Here is a 20,608-nt window from a genome sequence, read left to right on the forward strand (position 1 = left end):
GACAGTCGGATACATATAGTCTGTACTTGCAATTTCTCGATCAGTCCCATTATATTCTGCACTTCTAACGCGTCACATGCGTGTCATCGCCTGGCAACGAATCGGTGCTGATCACCTTGTGAAGTTCAGCCCTAATGTGCACGTAATAATCTTAAAGAAAAAATTATTTCACCTTGTTTAATCTTCAATTGAAGAAGTTTTTTTGGAAACATTATTGATAAAAAAACAAAACAAAAAAAGAACAACAGATAATTAGCCCACACCACAAGTATAAAGTGTAGATTTGCCATTTTCTTGTTAAACAACTGTTAATTATAAAAGAAAGCCTAAAACATATAAAGCTACATCAGTGTGCATATCTTGACTTCGATTATTAAAATTCTGAATTTCATATTTAACTGGAGAGATAAAATGTCATAGATTAAAACAATTCAGTATTCTAAAAATGCAATACTTTTAATGAAAACCAACACCTTTGATAAATACTAAAATACACTGTTTAATTAAATATTTAGGAACAGGTAAATCGAGCCTTTGATATTTTTTTGCATAAAAGAGACTGAAGTCCAATATCTGCACTGAAATGAGAATGTACCCTTGTGCTAATCCATCTGCCTGCTGGATTAAGGTACTTATTATTTGAAAACAGCAAAGCCCATCTATCTGACAGAGGAATTATATTGCTTCTCATTAAATTGTGGACTGACTGCACATATTAAATACAGGAGTAGGTACCAGTATATGTATATTTTATATCTTTTTATATCTTTGAGTTACTAATGAAGTACACACACTGATTTAAAACACACACTTTTAAACCAAGACCATTCATAGTTTATTTTTTTTTACTATAAACATATTTAAAGGGGTTGTTCATCTTTGAGATAACTTTTAATAAGATGTAGAGAGTGATATTCTGAGACAATTTGCAATGTGTTTTCATTTTTTATTATTGAATGTTTTTGAGTTATTTAGCTTTTTATTCAACAGCTCTTCAATCTGCATCTTAACCAATCTGGTAACTAGGGTCCAAATAACCCTAGCAACCATGCATTGATTTGAATAAGAGACTGAAATATGAATAGGAGAGGGCCTGAATAGAAATAGAAGGATCTGTAATAAAAAGTACCAATAACAATACATATGTAGCTTTACAGAGCATTTTTTTTTTAGAAGGGAGTCAGCGATGCCCATTTGAAAGCTGAAGTCAGAAGAAAAAGGCAAATTATAAAAAATAAATAATGAAACTTGCTTAGAACTGGCCGTTCTATAACATAATAAAAGTTACCTTAAAGGTGAACCACCCCTTTCAACATATTGTCACTCCAGACATTTGCTGTTTCTTATTTGATTTAAAGGAGAAGGAAAAATTTAATAGAGGGGGAGCCAAGTTTTAGGCACCACTGAGTTATCTTTTTCCTGCTTCTTCCTTGTTCACTGGGTGTAAATGAACCACAGTGCACATATCTCTATACATGTGGGAGAAAATGTTGCATCACTAGCAAATTTGTACATTGCTTCCGCTACTAATGGTAACACCTTTGAGATCAAATAACACATTACCTGTTCCTCCCAAGCTGTTATTTATCTACTTACCTGTGGCTGGTAAATTACAATACATAGGACAGACCAAGAGGAAATGAATGAAAAGTTGCCTGCGTTAAAGCACACACGGCGCTTCGTTTTCCGAAGTCGCCCGAAGTTTTCATTATAGCGGATGGGATGACAGGATGCCCTGTGACTGGTTAACACGGTACAACAACTTGGAAAAGATTGCATGACAGGCATAATTTGCATCCTGTATACAATACAACTTAAATCATCATTGATGGCAAGTTGATTTCAGCATTAAATGAAGGTTTATATTCTACAATAGTTCCAGAATCTTAAAACATCAGATCTTTGATCTGACTACGATCCACCAAGAAAGCCACATAATACAGCTGAAAACAAAAAGGTGAGACTTTTACACCAGTCAGTGTATATAGCAATATTTATAAAATATCACTACATATACAATTATGACACAATATTAAATTACATATATGTAGCTTATAAATGCATATATATTTAGCTTATGTAATAAAATTTTTGTGTCTTTCTTACCTTCTTCAGCAACCACTGTGAGGGTGACTGCATTTCCAGCATCCTTTATTAGCTGCACAATATTATCATGTGATAGTTCTACAATGGACTGTCCATTTACAGCAGAGATCCTGTCGCCCACCTTCAGCTTTCTACATCGATCAGCAGGGCTCCCTTCAATCACACGGCCAATCTTGTGAGGGATAACTAAGCAGAACAGAGCATAAGAGATGTTTCACACCCCATATTTCTCCATGACATCTCTTCGGATTGGGAGCTTTAACTCTATAGCTCTTATAATTTGTAAGAACGTCAAAACATTTCTACTAAGAATGACAAAGTCTTTAGAAAAAAATACTTTAAAAATGTAGGGAAAAGGTTGTTACAAAAAAGGCACAAATGAGATGTATTTTAGTGAATATAATAAAATGTATTTCCGATATGATTCCAGATTAGTTATATTATAATTTTTAGGGTTATATTGTTATAGAAGTTTAGGTTACAGACCTAAAAAAATTATACAGGTATGGGATCCATTATCTGGAAACCCATTATCCAGAAAGCTCTGATTTAAGGGAAGGCAGTCTCCCGTAGACTCCAATTTGTCCAAAGAATTCTAATTTTTAAAATTTAGTTTTAAAATTTAAATCCCCCATTATCATTACTTTACCCAAACTAGCAGCCTTTTCTATTTGCATCAAGAGCTTAGCCTCCTCCTCGTCACTTACATTAGGGGGTCTATAACATACTCCTACAATTAATTTGCTGGACTCTTTACAATTAGTGAAGAACTCTACCCATAAGACTTTTGCCCCCTCATTTTCTAAAATAACCTCCTCCTTTATATAAGCTTTAAAATCCTGCCTAACAAACATATACCCCCTCATCCTTTTCTATTGCCTCTGTCCCTCCGAAACAAAGTATAGCCGCTGATATTAACTGCACAGTCATGCGACTCATTCAGCCATGTTTCGGCCACACCAATCACATCCCATTTTACCAGCCAGGCTCCTTGCATTTGCAATCATACATTTAATGTTGGTACCATATTGAACAAATGACATGTGGTCTTCCCTATCCTTAACAGTATTCCCAACCAAATCTCCTCCCACATGTTCCCTTCCTTTGCCCACTATCTCATCTAACCTGTCTTCCACTAAATCTTTTACTGAACCCTCCCCCCGATGCCTAGTTTAAAATCTCCTGCAATCGTCTAGTCATCTTCTCACCCAAAACAGCTGCACCATCATCATTGAGATGCAGCCCATCCCTAGCAAAGAGCCTGTAGCCGACTGAGAAATCGGACAGCCCAGTCATCCAAAAACCCGAAACCCTCCTCCCTACACCAATCTCTCAGCCACGCATTAATATCCCTAGTATCTTTGAGAAAATTACCTTGGAAGTCCTCACCCACAACTTTACACCTAGTTTTTTAAAATTTTTCTTGAGGACTTCACCACCTCCTCTAACTATGTGTACCAAGACTGCCGGGTCTTCCCCAGCCCAGTCCACCTTTCTAATAATTGAATCCCCTGTAACTAGAACCTGCCCTTCCTTCCTTGCACTCCCGCCCCCACCCGTATTAGAGCCACTGCCTCACGGGGTGCTCTGAGAGTCAGCTTGCTCCATACACGCCAGCTCAGAGCTTTCCTCCCCAGCATCTTCATCCAAAATGGTAAATTTACTGTTTTGGACAAGCTGTGGACCAGCCCCCTACCCTTTTGTTATAGTTTTTGTAGTCAGCACTCATCCACTATCCACCTCTTAATTATTCAGGCGGTGCACATGTCCAGTGGCCCACAGTCCAACCGGTTTCATTAACATTCCAATGTATGACACAGCTCCATTCAGGATATTTAATTTAAAAAGCCTTTATTAGCATGTGGATTTTAGATCTGCAACAACATGACGTTTCGGGCTCACTTGTAGCCCTTTTTTTAAATACCCTTCTGTCCTTTACTTCCCCTCCTGACTGTCACAAACCTTCCTCCCTCATTAGCCTCTTCTTCCCCTTCTCCTCCCCCTCACTCCATTAACCCCTGCCAGTGGTTGCTCTGCGAGCCGCCTTTCCTCTCCCACGTTGGCCGCTGCTCTCAGTGCTGCAAGTCCTCCCTTAGAGTCTGCAGTTCAGATTTCAAGGTAAAAACCCACCAACATCTCTCACATGTAAACACTGCATGGACCTGCTCCAACACCACATACATGTGATACGACACACGCTGAGTGATAGCAGCAAACCCACTTGCACTCGCTTAGCAGCTCCCACACTCGCTGTCTTTTATTCCCAAACTTCTTCCTGTTACAGTTAGAGCTGCAATATTTTTGGTCAGGTGATATCTGAGGGAGCACATAGACCATCACACAATGGAGACTCAAAGTAAAAGATGTAAAAGGACAATATTTACTATATATTCTTTAATAAGCCACTTAATATGATATAAACTATCTGTAAGTTAATTATTCATTCTGGGGGTATAGTTTTCCTTTAAAGGGTTAAAACAAGAATATCTTAGAATGGCCCAGACAAAGTCCAGACCTCAATTTAAATGAGAACCTGTGGCAAGACTTGGTGGTCACCAACGGAACCCAATTCAACCTGATAAAGCCTCAGCAATTTTGACAAGAAAAATGTGCAAAAATTGCAGGACCCAGATGCAGAAAGCTGGTAGAAAATTACTGGAAAAGACTTGCAGCTGTAACTGCAGTTAAATGGGTAGGGGGAATTTGCAATAAATGTCTGCTTTTTACATAACTTTTGCATCTTCAAAGAGTCAAGTATGTTAAAACAATAAATAATCACTGTTAAACCTCGACACGGAAACGCGACAAAATGTGGAAAAGTCCAAGGGGCTGAATTCTCATGCAAGGCACAATAGCTATATAGTTGGGAGGGGGGGTCTATTATTCAGAAAGACTACAGGTTGCCAATTCATGCTGTAGAATCATTGCAGAAATAAAATGTAAAGTATTAAAGCAAAGAGCTATTAATGTGCTTGTTATAATATCTATTAACTTACATACAGTATGCATAAAAAAACAGATCGTATTATGTAAAGTACACATTTTCATATCATTAATATTTAGACACGTTTCTGGATTCTGCACTAAATGACTCATGTTCTTCACACGGATGTCTCTTAGCAGTGCAAGGTATTTTTAATTCACAATACATCTGTCAGAGCACATTAAATATGAACCACTGCAGGTTAACACAATAACAGTACTATATTTTATAAAGACCAGCCAGACGGTTTAACATTAAAACAAGAACATCGTGGCATAAAAGAAGAATGTACTTTTACGTCACACTGTGCTGTAATCAAAATCATGCAGAAATACCATGCAGCAGAGGAACAGTTGCTTGCTTGCCTTTTTAACATTACATTCTTTGTTATGTCTGCTTTTAAAACAGTGTTCATTTTATGTAATACTGCACAAAAAAGGAGGCATATTGGTGAAACAGGACAAAAATTGCGCACAAGGATGAAACATCACAGACATAAAATCAAAACCAAATCATGTGATACACCAGTGGGGCAACATTTCTGCACTCAAAATCACAGCCTTCGGGACATGCAAGTCTTAATTCTAAAAGGGAACTTTAAAACTGAACGGGAAAGGAAGATTTATGAATTCAAATGTATGGAGTTATTTAAAACATTAAGACAGCGCCTTAATTTAGGGTCAGGTTTCATGTCGCACTATGTGACCTGACTGAATTCAGACTCCTGGACTATTTACAACCCACCCTAATTCATTGTATTATCTCTACATTTGATCTCAATCTATCTGTAACTTCCTAATTTATTGTCCATGAATACCTTTCACTGATCTAACAGAATATATGCTGTGCCTTTCTAGCTTTCATTTGTATTTTGTCTGACGAAGGGGCCTTGGTGCTTTCGAAAGCTTGCAATGTATTTTTTTTATTGTTAGCCAATATAGATATGACTTCTACAATACTTTTTGTATTTGTTTGTTTTTATATTTTTGCTACTGGCTAACACGGTACCACAGTTTTTGTTTTGCAAAAAAAATCTTAAAACGGTCTTAAATGGATGGTATGTTCCCATTATTACTTCTATTCTACTATTCTGTATTAAAAATGAATAAGTCTGTGTTTTAGCATCTTCCTTACCTCCAGGAGGTGGCTTGTTTTTGGAAGTCAAGATGACAAACCCAAAACCTTCATTATCCTTGCGCTGTAAAATCACATCATAGGCTTCTGCAGGCAACTTGGAAATAGCAGAAACCTCAATACGATTCAGTTTCGGTGAGCCATTGTATGGTGGAGGAGTGTGCTGGGGTTCCTCCTCTTCTTGCTGCTTATCTGTTAATTTAGTTATAAAGAAAATCAATATACATACAAAATCGTATTCTGTTTCAAAAAATCTTGGAGGTACCACTTAATAAGCAACATTCTCATTAGACTGGAGCAATAGAATGATGATTAGAATCTGAAACAACACCAGCCTCACTTTAGCACTTCACAGAAGAGAAAAGAAGCTGATAAAGATAACCTAGCCACTGAGAAGCCCCCTAATCATGAGCTGCTGAATGGTTTTGGCTTAGGAAATGGAAGGTGTTTATTTGATCAAATGCAGATAAGAAACTCAGGACAAATTACATGCTTATAATGAGAGAGGATGAATGAAGTTCGGTTAAAAAATTTTTTTTAGTTTTGTGCTTTATAATGACAAGAAGAGGGAAGTATGGATTCTCTTTAGATTAAAATAACAGACAGAATTAATTTGCAAAATACATTCCAATGCTAGCTTCTCTGTCTGCACTGACAAATAATGTGTTGCCCTGGGCGCAGACACACAAAGCAAATATCAGCATGAAACATCATGTGTGGCACTAGACAAATGTTATGTCAAACCGTGAATGGTATTATAAAACCAGTGTTATGAGATAATATTATATTGAACTATGCTCTAAGATAATAATTATATCAGTATGTAGAACTGCCATGAGTCCTGTAGCTATCTAGGATAGTCTTAACATTATTATTAATAACAGATTTAATAAGTACCCGAAATTCCACAATAACAATAATTAGTGCATACATTCAACATACAAATTCCCTTCTTATAAAGATAATGTATTCTTTTTCAAAGACTCCAAAAGACAAAACAATTATTTACAGAACACTGTGTCTATAGTCACTAATTCTAATTAAAAAAATCATTATGCAATTCCATTTTCAGGGCCGTGAGAAGCACCAAGCTCTAGAAGTTATGACTTCTTGGAAAAAAAATAACGAGCTGTGAAAGATTTTACTGTGTTTTCTATGCAAACAATCGCAAAATACCCAGCTTACTGCAAAAGCTTTTAGCAATGCAAAAAAGGTCATAATTAGAGTATTGCCTCATACTAAAGAATGTAAATTATATTCATATTGTACTGAAATTTCAGCTTTTGTTATAGTGTGCCAGGCTCCAATGAACTAATGCCAGCTGATTGAATGGCTTTAATTGGGACCTAGTTTTTTTAAATTTTTTCCACACTGTGGCCAAGAAAGAAAAAATAATGTTTTAAAAATTCTTTGTTATAGATCAGTTTAAAAACTTTGCTGTATACCTTCCCTATTTGAGGTAAGTCTATATAAGGGTAATTTAAAAATGAAAATTACCATGGTGGTACAAAACACACAAGTCAAATAATTACAGGGCCTTTTGCCCCATTCAGCTTTTTTGTATAGACTATAGTAGTGCTTCTGGAGTAAACACTCCACTCCAGTTTTATACCAGTGCCTGGTAACATTGTATATAGAAGCATTTAAAACTCTTTAATTTTTGGTGTTACTGGTCCTTTAATCATATATGTATTGTGACTTATTCATGATTCAAAACAGCTGAATACTTGTGAGCTAGCACTCTTAAGTCTGACCATATAAAATTATAGTAGCAAAAAATAATTTAGCAGTCTGTGAATATTACAGATGCACTAATACAGAATTCACAGCATTTACCTGTGTAGTAGATCTGCCGTCGCACAGTAAGTAGCACATGTCCATTTCGAGCTGCATTGGTCATTAGATCTAGGACCTGCTTGTGAGACTTTCCTTTAACTGGAACTCCATCAATGCAGATTAGTTCATCTGCGGCACGAAGGCGTCCATCTTTCTCTGCTGCTCCTAGTGGAATGATGGCTCCGATGTAAATCTGTATACAGTTATAAAAGTAGAATATGAATAGCTAGTATATGTTGCTCAGGTGAAAATAACGGTAAACACACAAATAGGTTGTTCTGCTCAGTAACCCTTATTAATCTGAAAACATTTATTTTTATCCTATGAGTTAGACATGGCATACTCCTTTTTAATTTAAAGACAGTAATGTAGATGTCTGTGGTACAGCATAATACTTTAATGTAGCACAATTTTTATTCTCCTTTTACATATTTGTATTATGTGGAGAACTATATTTTTTTCCTCATATTTTTATATGTATTAAAAACAATTTTGACGGATCCGACGCGCTGCGCCAAAACTAAGGCGTCAAATCGGATGCAACGGAAAATAAGGTAAGGAATAGCAATGGCGGATGGTGTAGCAGCGTTCATCCACGCGACTGTCTGATGCAGACATGTATGTAATTTTAACCTTATTTTCCATCGCATTTGATTTGATGCCTGCGTTTAAGCGCAGCGCGTCGGATCCGCCAAAAACGCATAGAAGTTGTCCGTGTAGTTCTACCCTTAACCTTAGCTCAGGAGCTCTAGTGGGAAAGAAGGGAGCTTTTAAGCCCCAGCCAATAAACATACACCTGTGAATAATTACCTTCCTACACTATCTATTTTTATAGCATTTTAAATTTGTAGTGCATTTAAAATCAAGTCCCCCAGTAGACAATGTGACTGAGTAATAAGACCATGGTGCACTTCCCCTTAACTCAGGGGCTATAGTGAATAGGCAAGGATCTTTCATTAGTGTCCATTAGTGCATACTGTATACCGATTTGTGCACAAAGAGGCACAGTGGGGAACCCAGTAATTACCACCACAAATCATTCAGTTAATATATTTTTTAAATACAGTACACTGAGATGCACCGATGAACACAACCAGCTACAAACGACCTGCAATATATGAAAATGAATGCATTCAAGGGGGATTATAAATGTATTTTCATTCTTTGTAAACATGATAGGACATGAGAGCAATAGAACTTACAGCTTGGTCTGGACCATCTCCCCCAAGGACCCTAAATCCAAAGCCAGACTCTTGCTTCCTTAGGAACACATCCAAGTCTTTAGTATTAGGTGCTTAGGTGAGGAGAAAAGGAATATCAAGTCAGAGCAGCAGGTTCAGCATAGTTAGGTTCAACAACAATTTGTTTTTGGAGGTGGCATGCAATGATACAAGAACTTGCAGTCATTTTGAAATCTCTATAGAAATATGGCAAATTACTGTTTTTTTTTTATTAGGGAAACATGTAACAATCTATTTTCAGTGCATGACAGTACTGTTCTTTACCAAATCACAAATTACACATATTTGTAAATCAATTGTATATGCAGAGCCAGGGACAAAACAAGTGAAATCCAAGTTCTATATAAACAATGGGTGGTAGTTAAAATGTCTTGAGCTACCCTGGGGTGCAGGATACTTGCATGCATGATCAGGGCCACCATCAGGGGAGGAGGGGGTACTGTTGTCCCGGGCACAGATGGTTTGGGGAGTTAGGGGGGGGGGGCCGGCCATGCTGCACTTACTTGCATAACCATGACCCTGCTGTAAGTGAGCTGCAGACTTAGGAAGAGAGGGTAGGCTAGAGCTCTGGAGCCTGTATCTTGCTTCCTGTGCTCTGATTGGCCAGTGAAATGTGAGTCCCGGTAAAGCCGCATGGGGATTGGATGGGTGAAGTTTGAACCTCCCCTCCAATTTATCCAATCGCCATGCGGCTTTACTGGGACTTACACTTCATTGGCGAATCATAGCACAGGAAACTGAAGCACCTGAGCTCCCTGGCTAAAGTAAGTGCAGTGTTCTTTTTTTCTTGTAACTTGTAGGGGCCCTGGCCACATATGTTTTTTTTAATAACTTGTAGGGGCCCTAGCCACATATGTTTTTTTTAATAACTTGAAGGGGCCCTAGCCACAAATGTTTTTTTTAAATAACTTGTAGGGGCCCTGGCACCAATTTTATTTTATAACTTACTGATAAGTGAGGGAGGAGAGGCAAGGTGAAAATGTTGTTGTGTGGGGCCCCGTGATTTCTGATGGCAGCCCTGTGCACAATTATAAAGTATTCTGATCCCAGATGCAGTACTACTGGTGCACATATATTTGCAGCACTCTGTTAACAATTAAAATGCCTTTACTGACAAATCAAGCAATGTAGCAATGTTCCAAGCCTAGCTTGGCTCTTTGTCAAGATTACAAACGTTACTGCTGTTGCTGTTACAAGTCAATAAAGGTCAATATATGTGCATTGAATTGAATCCAGCATTGTGATGGAGGCTGGGAAAAGTGCAGCCATAAATGAATGCAGCAAGAATGTGTGTGCTGCCTTTACTTTTGGATTGCAGTACTACTGGTTCACTATGGAAGATTTGTGCATAGGAGTCCCGAAGCGAAGTTATGGTGTCACGCAGTACTTGAAGAAAATAAAATATGCTAAAACCTGGTTTGAATTAACAAGAATATAAAGGGTTCAATGAATGTTGTCTAGTAAACTTCTATGTTAAGTTAGCAAGCCTGCAATACAATTAAGTTAAAAAAAAAATTAGGACTATACGTGTATAAGTAATAGTAATGGAATACTGTATAAATAATAAAATAATTATCAATAGCACAATTTCTCAAACAAAGTAGAGAAAGTAGAAAGTTTCTTTACATAAGTGTCCTTATAAAATGTGAAACTTTAAATGACTACTCACGCTTATCTTCAAAAATGTTCTTTGACTTCTTGTAAACTTCTGAAGGGTCAAGCTTGGGAGAGCTGGATCGTGCAAGATTTGGGGGGAAAGGCAAAGGCTGTGGCAAAGGATCACCTGGGACAATAGCCTCAAGACTACCCACAAGTTCCTGTTTATCAGCCTTCTAAATAAAAAAAAAATTGAAGAAGCCATTGAGATTTAAAATCAGCATTTTCTTAACAATTAGTGATGCACAAATCCACTATTTTGGATTCGGCCAAACACCCGAATCCTTTGCAAAAGATTCAGCCGAATACTGAACCGAAACGGAATCCTAGTTTGCATATGCAAATAAGGGATGAGAAGGGTAACATTTTCTTTACTTCCTTGTTTTGTGACAAAAAGTGCCGCAATTTCCCTCCCCGTCCCTAATTTCTGCCAGGGTTCGGCCCAGCAGAAGTATTTCGGTCGAATCCGAATCCTGCTGAAAAAGCCTGAATTCTGTCTGAATCACGAACCGAATCCTGGATTCGGTGCATCCCTATTCACAATACACAAATGCAATATATATATAATTATTTTATATATCCCTACAAAAGGACTACCTTTAACTTTATAATGGCTTTTTCTATTATTCGAGAGCCGATTACAAATGAAATGTACCATTGCTTTATGCGCCTTCGTAACAATTGGTTGGTCTAAAAATTTAAAAGGGGTAGATCAGTGTTAAACTTTAGTGTGTTATAGCGTGTCCTATTCTTAGCATCTTTTCAATAATTCATTTTTTAAAAAATATTTGCCCTCTCTTCTGTCTCTTTACAGAGCAGGGCACTAGCCAAAAAAATATATTGCTCTGTGAGCCTACAAATTTTATTGTTACTTTTTGTTACCTTTATTTCTATTCATGCCCTCTCGTATTTATATTCCAGTCTCTCATTCAACCCCCTGTCTCCTGCAAGGTCAAACTGGATTGTTGCTGAACAAAAAGCTTAATCATTCAAAAACCACAGCAAATAAAAAATGAAGACCAAATTAAAATTGGTCAGTGTTCCACTCTCTCATTATACTAAATGTTTGTTTAAAAGTGAACCACCCCTTTAATTCTTCCTCAAGTGTTATCTCTTATAATTTTTCACATCTTAATCAACTATTAGTTCTGTGACTATGAACTTTAAACAATATTTTGTACAGCTTTAAATATGAGCACATAATTTTGAGAGATGCAATGGCACCAGATGTTAACGTAAAGTTGTTCTCAGAATTCGCCATAGGAACTGCAGTCTTTCTGTACTCTCTAGTAAAAATTACAACCAGAGTGTACAACTGCAGATACTAATGAGAAAAAACTACAGCTTGACTAAGATGTAGCTATGATCTGTCCATCACTGAAGCCCTATTTTAAAAGAACAGTAACAACAAAAAATTAAATAATGTTCTGTTTCTCTGCACTGGTACAGTTGGAGTGTTTGCTTCAGAAAGACTACTATAGTTTCAATAAACAAGTGACTGTGTAGCCATGGGGGCAGCCATTCAAAGCTAAAAAAAGGAGAAAAGGCGCAGAATACTCAGCAAATACTAGATAAGGTCTGTAATATACAATGGGATTCTTCAAAACGTATCTGTTATCTACTGTGTGTCCTGTGCTTAAATGGCTGCCCCCATAGCTAAACATCCGCTTGTTTATACAAACTATAGTTGTGTTTCTAAAGTAAACCCAACCAGTTTTACCATTGCAGGACAATATTGTTATTTAAATTTTTTTGGTGTTACGGTTCCTTTAAAGGGTCCTTTAAGTATATACCAAGTACATATAAAATGTATGCATACTAGAAATAGACTCTGCCACTTTTAACAGCAGCAATAAAAAACTGCTTAACAATTATTTCTGCTATTTTGGTTGCCACGTGGAAAATCTTTTTTACTTTTCTACTGTTAAGGTCAGCAGTGTGCAAAACAGAAATGTTAAATAATATTCACAAAATATTGCTCCGTATAAAGGCAGTAGATACTCACCACTTTTGTTACTTTGGCTGGAGATGGAGGACCTATTTAAACAAAGAAAAAAAAACCCAACATAAATTTAAAATAAATATATATTCAATTCAAGAAAAAGACTTTTATAAAGATTAAAGTTGTTATTAATGAGCGAATGAGTGAATCAGCTGTTTGGTCTCCATAGCTCTATGATATGCTGATCTGCAGTAACATTTACTGGTAGTAAGATTACCAGGGCACAGATGATGCCCCTGCCTCTTGTTTATCAGACAACCAAATAATCACAGAAAAGGGGTGATGGGAGAGGGCTGTTTACTGGTAATCTAATAATCTACTTCTCAAGTACCAAACATGGGATAGCTTCTGTTTCTCTGTTTGTCCTGCTAAACTCAAGAAAAAAACAAAAACCATACCGTTTTTGTGATTAAAATAAAAGGCAAAAATATGCTCAGTACATGCTAAAGTGCTTGATACACGTTAAATATACTTAGAATCCGACTATTTCGCCCTAGAGATCAATAAACCATTTCCTGTGATGACCATTCAATTTGATACGCAACAGTAACATATTGGAGTACTTGCCGTGGTAAATCTAGGCAATGGGTAGTCCCTCTACTCTATGACTTACCGATACCACTTGCTGCTGTAAGGAATTTAGTAGTTTATGGTGTGAAATTGTACTGTGATGACATGTTAAGTGAATGCAGATATTTCTATGCAACCAATGTGTGGCAATCCCTCACCCTTTATTTATTTTGTAATTTTTTCCCTTTGTTTTACTATATATCCTTCCCCTTTCTTTCTTCTGTATCCCCCCCTCCATTTATTGGAAATCATTTCAATAAAAACTATTGAAAGAAAAAAAAAAAAATATGCTCAGCACAAGCCCAATTAGTTGAGCTCATGTTAACAAGGGTGTATATTGTCCTTTTAAGCATCTGGAACTGATGTATAGTAGAAATATGTGGTAGGGACTATACAGCTGTGTTGTCCACAAAGTATTTAGAAAGAGCTGCATGTATTATAATTTCTTTTAAGATTATTTTTATTTACTGTTTTAATGGGCAGAAGGTGATTAAAGCAATGAAACTGTACATTTATATTTATCAACCAATAAATATCTACATGGGTGTGATGTTATTTTAAGGGTTTGGATTTGGTTCACCTAGGCACTTGGAATCGCTTGAATCCTGCTGAAAAAGATGGAATCCTGAACTAAATCCTGAACTAAATCCTGGATTCGGTGCATCTCTAAAAACAACTTCTTTGTTTTACTGCCAGCGGTTTACATTATTGCTGGTGGGAAAGCATTTTCAGGAGCATTGGTCGCCCATGGTAGAGATTTCCACGTCTGGCATCAACTTTAGTTTTATGGCATACATGGCTGTTTATCTGTCTGTGCATAGAAAAGGGAGTTCTGAGCAGATCTGAACCCATCTGCTTCTTATCAGAGAAGTTATACAGCCATCCATTCCATGTGTTAAGTGCACTGAAAGGCACTATAAGCCTACTAAAAGAATATTAATACATGTAGCTTTTGTTAAAGTTTACATTAATAATCTACTATTTCCTTCTCTTTGATATTTATAAATATGTTTCATGTATTGTTACATTTTAAATTGTCCAATCTTACATTTTTTTTCTGGCTGCAAATAGTTGCTGGCATGCAGTGGAGAAGCTGACAGATTTCAACTGCTCTAAAAGGCTAATTTAAGCCTAAATCAGTGATATGCAATGTACAAGTAATAAACAACATGGCTTGCTTGTAGCAACAGAAAATGTTAGGATGAGAAAGTTCACCAATTCTACATTTATATTTCAAAAAACACATACTGTATCATTAAATACTGGTGAAACCCTGTGACACTCACCTCCTCTTAAGACAAGTAATGGTACTTCTGCTCCAACTGGGAATTGCTTTAAGACTTCAACTACTTGGATGTGAGTTAGGTTTTGAACATTTTGATGGCAAATTTCTTTGATTACATCTCCTTTTTGCAAACCTGGACAAGACTGGCTGTCCAAGATCATTTTAACCTTCTGCCCCATTGGGCTGTCAGCTATGGCAAACCCAAAACCTTTTGGACTTTTAAGTAAAGGAATAGTCACAAGTTCAGGCAGAGTGTTCCCAGAAGATGCCATAGATGCCCTTTGATCTTGTATATCTAAGGAAGGTGCATTCAGTCTCCCATTTACAACCATTTGACCTGGTTTTCCACTCTGATCCAAATCAATTACTCCAGATTTTAATTCCTGGCTTCCCATGTTGATGTCTCCTTGATTCATCATCTGGCCATTAATTATTGGTGGTACTGTATTAACAATTTCTGCTACAGGGTCGTCACTGTCTTCAGGAAGAGGATAACCCCGGCAGAGTGTCATATTCACGTACTGGTTAATTGGTATAAGCTGAAACATCTGAACAACCTCAGCATGCGTATGACCAAGAACACAGGTTCCATTAATGTCTACAATCACGTCACCTGGCAAACCAAATATAATTATGTTTTTAATGTTAATATTGTGTTTAATACTAAGAATAACAATTAAGAAATATAAAACTAGTATCAAATAACTACACAAATGACAATGTACATTCTTTTAAAAGAGCTGCATGTATTAATCTTGGAGTAGGCATTATAAATCGGAAAACCATAGAAATATAAATACAGGGGAATGTAATAAAAGTTGCAAAGAGCAAAACAAATCGCAACAATAAGACTAAAAATCCACATCTCGCAATGTAATATTGTTCCTTAAACTGTTATTGCATTGCGAATTTTAATAGCGCATTGCGAATTTTAATTGCGCACTCATAAGAAGTGCTTGAAGGTGTCGTAATCTTTTGGAGCAAACATAATGACTTTTTCAGTAAGAAGTTTTATTACATCAACTGCGCATTGGCGCAAACTATAAAATTCGCAAACGGTCTTTCACTGTCGGAAGTGGTCACTAAACAGTTTCCGGGCTCGCAAAAGCTATATTAAATTCGCACAAAGCAAAATTTGTTCGCGCAAAGGCATAACTTTTCGCATTGCGAATAGTTTTTCCGTTAGCGATTTTTATTACATTCCCCCGATAATGTTTTCATTGATAAATACAGAGCAAAACGTGTATATATATATATATATATATATATATATATATATATATATATATATATATATATATATATATATATATATATATATATATATATATATATATATATATATATATCCACCATTAAGGTCCGCACTCGTCGTTAAAAACTGAACTCGGGTGCTGTGTGTAGATCGTAAAATCCAAAAGTCCAAAAGTTTACACGCACACCGATGTTAATATAAATGTTACTTTATTAGGAAGTCATTAATTATATTGCATCAACGTTTCGGTTCGGAATCTAGAACCTTTCTCAAGATGCTTTTCCCTCTAACAAGATGTATTCCAGTTACAAAATTTAAAACTTACTTACTCCGCCCAGGTACTGACATGGCAGCTCCTGATAGGAGCAGTATGATTTAGCAATAGTTAAAGTGCTCAATACATATATATACATGAAATCAAAATAAGAAAACAAAAAGAAACAAATAATTCACACTAAATAAACACCATGTATCATATTTTGGAGGACAAAAAGGTGTTAAGGATACAGAGAACTATCGTTTATCAAGAAAGCAATTAAATGAACAATATTCATTTAACCCTCGTGGTGCTAGTGTATCTAAAGTTTTAATCCAAAAGCATTCACGCTGCAGCAACAACCGTGAGCGATCTCCTCCCCTACGTGGCATGGGGACATGATCAATCCCATATACTTAAAGGTGGGCAAACCATGCCCCATTTCAAGGAAATGTTTAGCAACAGGCTTGGAAGTTTTATTGTCCCTGAACGCCGTATTGATGGCCGACCTGTGGCCATCCATACGGAGCCTCAGCGTCATGTCTGTCTTGCCGACATACGACAATCCACAAGGACAAGTAATCAAATAAATCACGTGAGTAGTGGTACACGTGATATGATGGCGAATCGAGTACCGCCGTCCCGTATGAGGGTGAACAAAACTTTTACCTGGGGTCATATATCGGCAAGACAGACATGTAGGACACTTAAAACAACCTAATGTTTTTGAAGGAAGCCAAGTAGGATCAGCATTTTGTGTAGAGTAACATTGTAATGGGTCACTTAAGACTAACAAGTCTCTCAAATTTTTTCCCCTGCGATAACCAAACATCGGGGGCTTAGGACTTATTTTATCGAGTTTAGGGTCTGCTTTGATTATCTTCCAATTTGAGCGCATAGCTCGACAAATTGAAGGTGACAGGCCATTAAATTGAGTAGATAATATTAAACTATTATTATCCCCTTGGTTAGTATTCACTGAGGAAACTCTCTGTCTAGCAAGACTAAGGGCTTTATCCAAATCTTTTTTATTATAGCCTCTTTCCTGGAACCGTTCTGTCATTTGTGACAGTTGTATCTCACATTTACTGGAATCAGAGTTGTTTCTTAACACTCTACAATATTGTGATAATGGCAAAGATCGTTTTAGGGCTGGAGCATGACAGCTCGAGGCATGTAATAAAGTGTTACGATCTGTTTTTTTCCGAAACAACGTGTATTCCAGACGAGATCCGTGTAAGGACAAGAACAAGTCCAGAAATTCCAGTTCACTACCACATTTGGATGTAAATTTGATAGTATCTGAACATACATTAAGTTCACTTATCATATTATCAAAACTCTCTGTGTTACCCCTCCAAATCAACACAATATCATCGATGAAACGTTTGTACATGACGATATTATGATGAAATTTAGACAAAATGGGGGTCACCTGCAAATAAATTTGCATATGCGGGGGCCATTGGGCCCCCATCGCTGTGCCAGATATTTGTTGGAAAAAATTTTCTTCAAATCGGAAATAATTGTAATTTAGGCACATATTCAATAATTCAATGACAAACTCTATCGGTGGACCCACATAATTGTCTACCTCTTTCAATGTTTTTTCGACCGCAGCGAGACCCTCTTGATGCGGTATGCTTGTATACAAGCTGACCACATCAACAGTGGCCAACAGCAGGGACTCATCATCTGGAAAAGTCAGAGAATTGATATAAGCAAGAAAATGGTGTGTATCCCTTAGATAAGATTGTGTCGACTGTACAACACTTTATTACATGCCTCGAGCTGTCATGCTCCAGCCCTAAAACGATCTTTGCCATTATCACAATATTGTAGAGTGTTAAGAAACAACTCTGATTCCAGTAAATGTGAGATACAACTGTCACAAATGACAGAAAGGTTCCAGGAAAGAGGCTATAATAAAAAAGATTTGGATAAAGCCCTTAGTCTTGCTAGACAGAGAGTTTCCTCAGTGAATACTAACCAAGGGGATAATAATAGTTTAATATTATCTACTCAATTTAATGGCCTGTCACCTTCAATTTGTCGAGCTATGCGCTCAAATTGGAAGATAATCAAAGCAGACCCTAAACTCGATAAAATAAGTCCTAAGCCCCCGATGTTTGGTTATCGCAGGGGAAAAAATTTGAGAGATTTGTTAGTCTTAAGTGACCCATTACAATGTTACTCTACACAAAATGCTGATCCTACTTGGCTTCCTTCAAAAACATTAGGTTGTTTTAAGTGTCCTACATGTCTGTCTTGCCGATATATGACCCCAGGTAAAAGTTTTGTTCACCCTCATACGGGACGGCGGTACTCGATTCGCCATCATATCACGTGTACCACTACTCACGTGATTTATTTGATTACTTGTCCTTGTGGATTGTCGTATGTCGGCAAGACAGACATGACGCTGAGGCTCCGTATGGATGGCCACAGGTCGGCCATCAATACGGCGTTCAGGGACAATAAAACTTCCAAGCCTGTTGCTAAACATTTCCTTGAAATGGGGCATGGTTTGCCCACCTTTAAGTATATGGGGATTGATCATGTCCCCATGCCACGTAGGGGAGGAGATCGCTCACGGTTGTTGCTGCAGCGTGAATGCTTTTGGATTAAAACTTTAGATACACTAGCACCACGAGGGTTAAATGAATATTGTTCATTTAATTGCTTTCTTGATAAACGATAGTTCTCTGTATCCTTAACACCTTTTTGTCCTCCAAAATATGATACATGGTGTTTATTTAGTGTGAATTATTTGTTTCTTTTTGTTTTCTTATTTTGATTTCATGTATATATATGTATTGAGCACTTTAACTATTGCTAAATCATACTGCTCCTATCAGGAGCTGCCATGTCAGTACCTGGGCGGAGTAAGTAAGTTTTAAATTTTGTAACTGGAATACATCTTGTTAGAGGGAAAAGCATCTTGAGGTTCTAGATTCCGAACCGAAACGTTGATGCAATATAATTAATGACTTCCTAATAAAGTAACATTTATATTAACATCGGTGTGCGTGTAAACTTTTGGACTTTTATATATATATATATATATATATATATGTGTGTGTGTATACACATACATATACACATATACAGTTATCTGAAAAAGTTTGGGAACCCCTCTTAGCCTGCATAATAATTTACTCCACTTTCAACAAAAAAGATAACAGTGGTATGTATTTCATTTCCAAGGAACATCTGAGTACTGGGGTGTTTTCTGAACAAAGATTTTTAGTGAAGCAGTATTCAGTTGTATGGAATTAAATCAGATGTGAAAAACTGATTTGAATGCATGTAACTGCTCAATACTGATTACTGGCAAAACGAAATTGGTTGGATTAGCTTGTGAAGCCTTGAACTTCATAGGCAGGTGTGTCCAATCATGAAAAAAGGTATTCAAGGTGGCCAAGTACAAGTTGTGCTTCTGTTTGACTCTACTCTGAAGAGTGACAGCATGGGATCCTCAAAGCAACTCTCAAAAGATCTGAAAACAAAAATTGTTCAGTATCATGGTTTAAGGGAAGGCTACAAAAAGCTATCTCAGAGGTTTAAACTGTCAGTTTCAACTGTAAGAAATGTAATCAGGAAATGGAAGACCTCCAAAGACCTGCAAGAACATCTTGCTGCAGATGGGGTATCTGTACATTGTTCTACAATTCAGCGCAATTTGCACAAAGAACATCTGTATGGCAGGGTGATGAGAAAGAAGCCCTTTCTGCACTCACGCCACAAACAATGTCGCTTGTTGTATGCAAAAGCTCATTTAGACAAGCCACAGTTATTTTGGAAAAAAGTTCTTTGGACTGATGAGAAAAAAATGTACTTATTTGGTCATACAAAAAGCACTTGCGGAAGGAGAACAACGCATTCCAAGAAAAACACCTGCTACCTACCAAATTTGGTGGAGGTTCCATCATGCTGTGAGGCTGTGTTGCTAGTTCAGGGACTGGGGTCCTTGTTAAAGTCAAGGGTCAGATGAATTCAACCCAATATCAACAAATTCTTCAGGATAATATTCAAGCATCAGTCACAAAGTTGACGTTACACAGGGTTGGCTATTCCTAAGCCAATGACCCTAAACGCAATTCGAATCTACAAAGGCATTTATGTAGAGGGAGAAGTACAATATTCTGGAATGGCCGTCACAGTCCCTGACTTACATATCATCGAAAATCTACGGAATGATTTGAAGCAGGCTGTCCATGCTCGACAGCCATCAAATTTACCTGAACTGGATTGCTTTTGTATGGATGAATGGTCAAAAATACC

General features: G+C 37.1%; 1 protein-coding gene across 5 annotated transcripts in view; it reads right to left on the reverse strand.

Annotated features, from left to right (window-relative positions):
- Positions 1–20,608, reverse strand: part of magi3.L (membrane associated guanylate kinase, WW and PDZ domain containing 3 L homeolog) — a 149,495-nt gene that overhangs the window by 21,150 nt on the left and 107,737 nt on the right. For 3 of the 5 annotated variants that reach the window (XM_041582066.1, XM_041582065.1, XM_041582068.1), the window contains 7 exons: positions 14,815–15,426; positions 12,962–12,993; positions 10,970–11,132; positions 9,262–9,353; positions 8,060–8,252; positions 6,224–6,415; positions 2,107–2,292 (listed from right to left, as the gene is read on the reverse strand). In XM_041582066.1, coding sequence (XP_041438000.1) covers positions 2,107–2,292; positions 6,224–6,415; positions 8,060–8,252; positions 9,262–9,353; positions 10,970–11,132; positions 12,962–12,993; positions 14,815–15,426 — 1,470 coding nt within the window. The remainder of the gene's footprint in view (positions 1–2,106; positions 2,293–6,223; positions 6,416–8,059; positions 8,253–9,261; positions 9,354–10,969; positions 11,133–12,961; positions 12,994–14,814; positions 15,427–20,608) is intronic. The other 2 variants (XM_041582067.1, XM_041582069.1) reach the window with 1 other exon arrangement.

Source organism: Xenopus laevis, chromosome 2L (assembly GCF_017654675.1).
Source record: "Xenopus laevis strain J_2021 chromosome 2L, Xenopus_laevis_v10.1, whole genome shotgun sequence".
Classification (NCBI taxonomy): Eukaryota; Metazoa; Chordata; class Amphibia; order Anura; family Pipidae; genus Xenopus; species Xenopus laevis.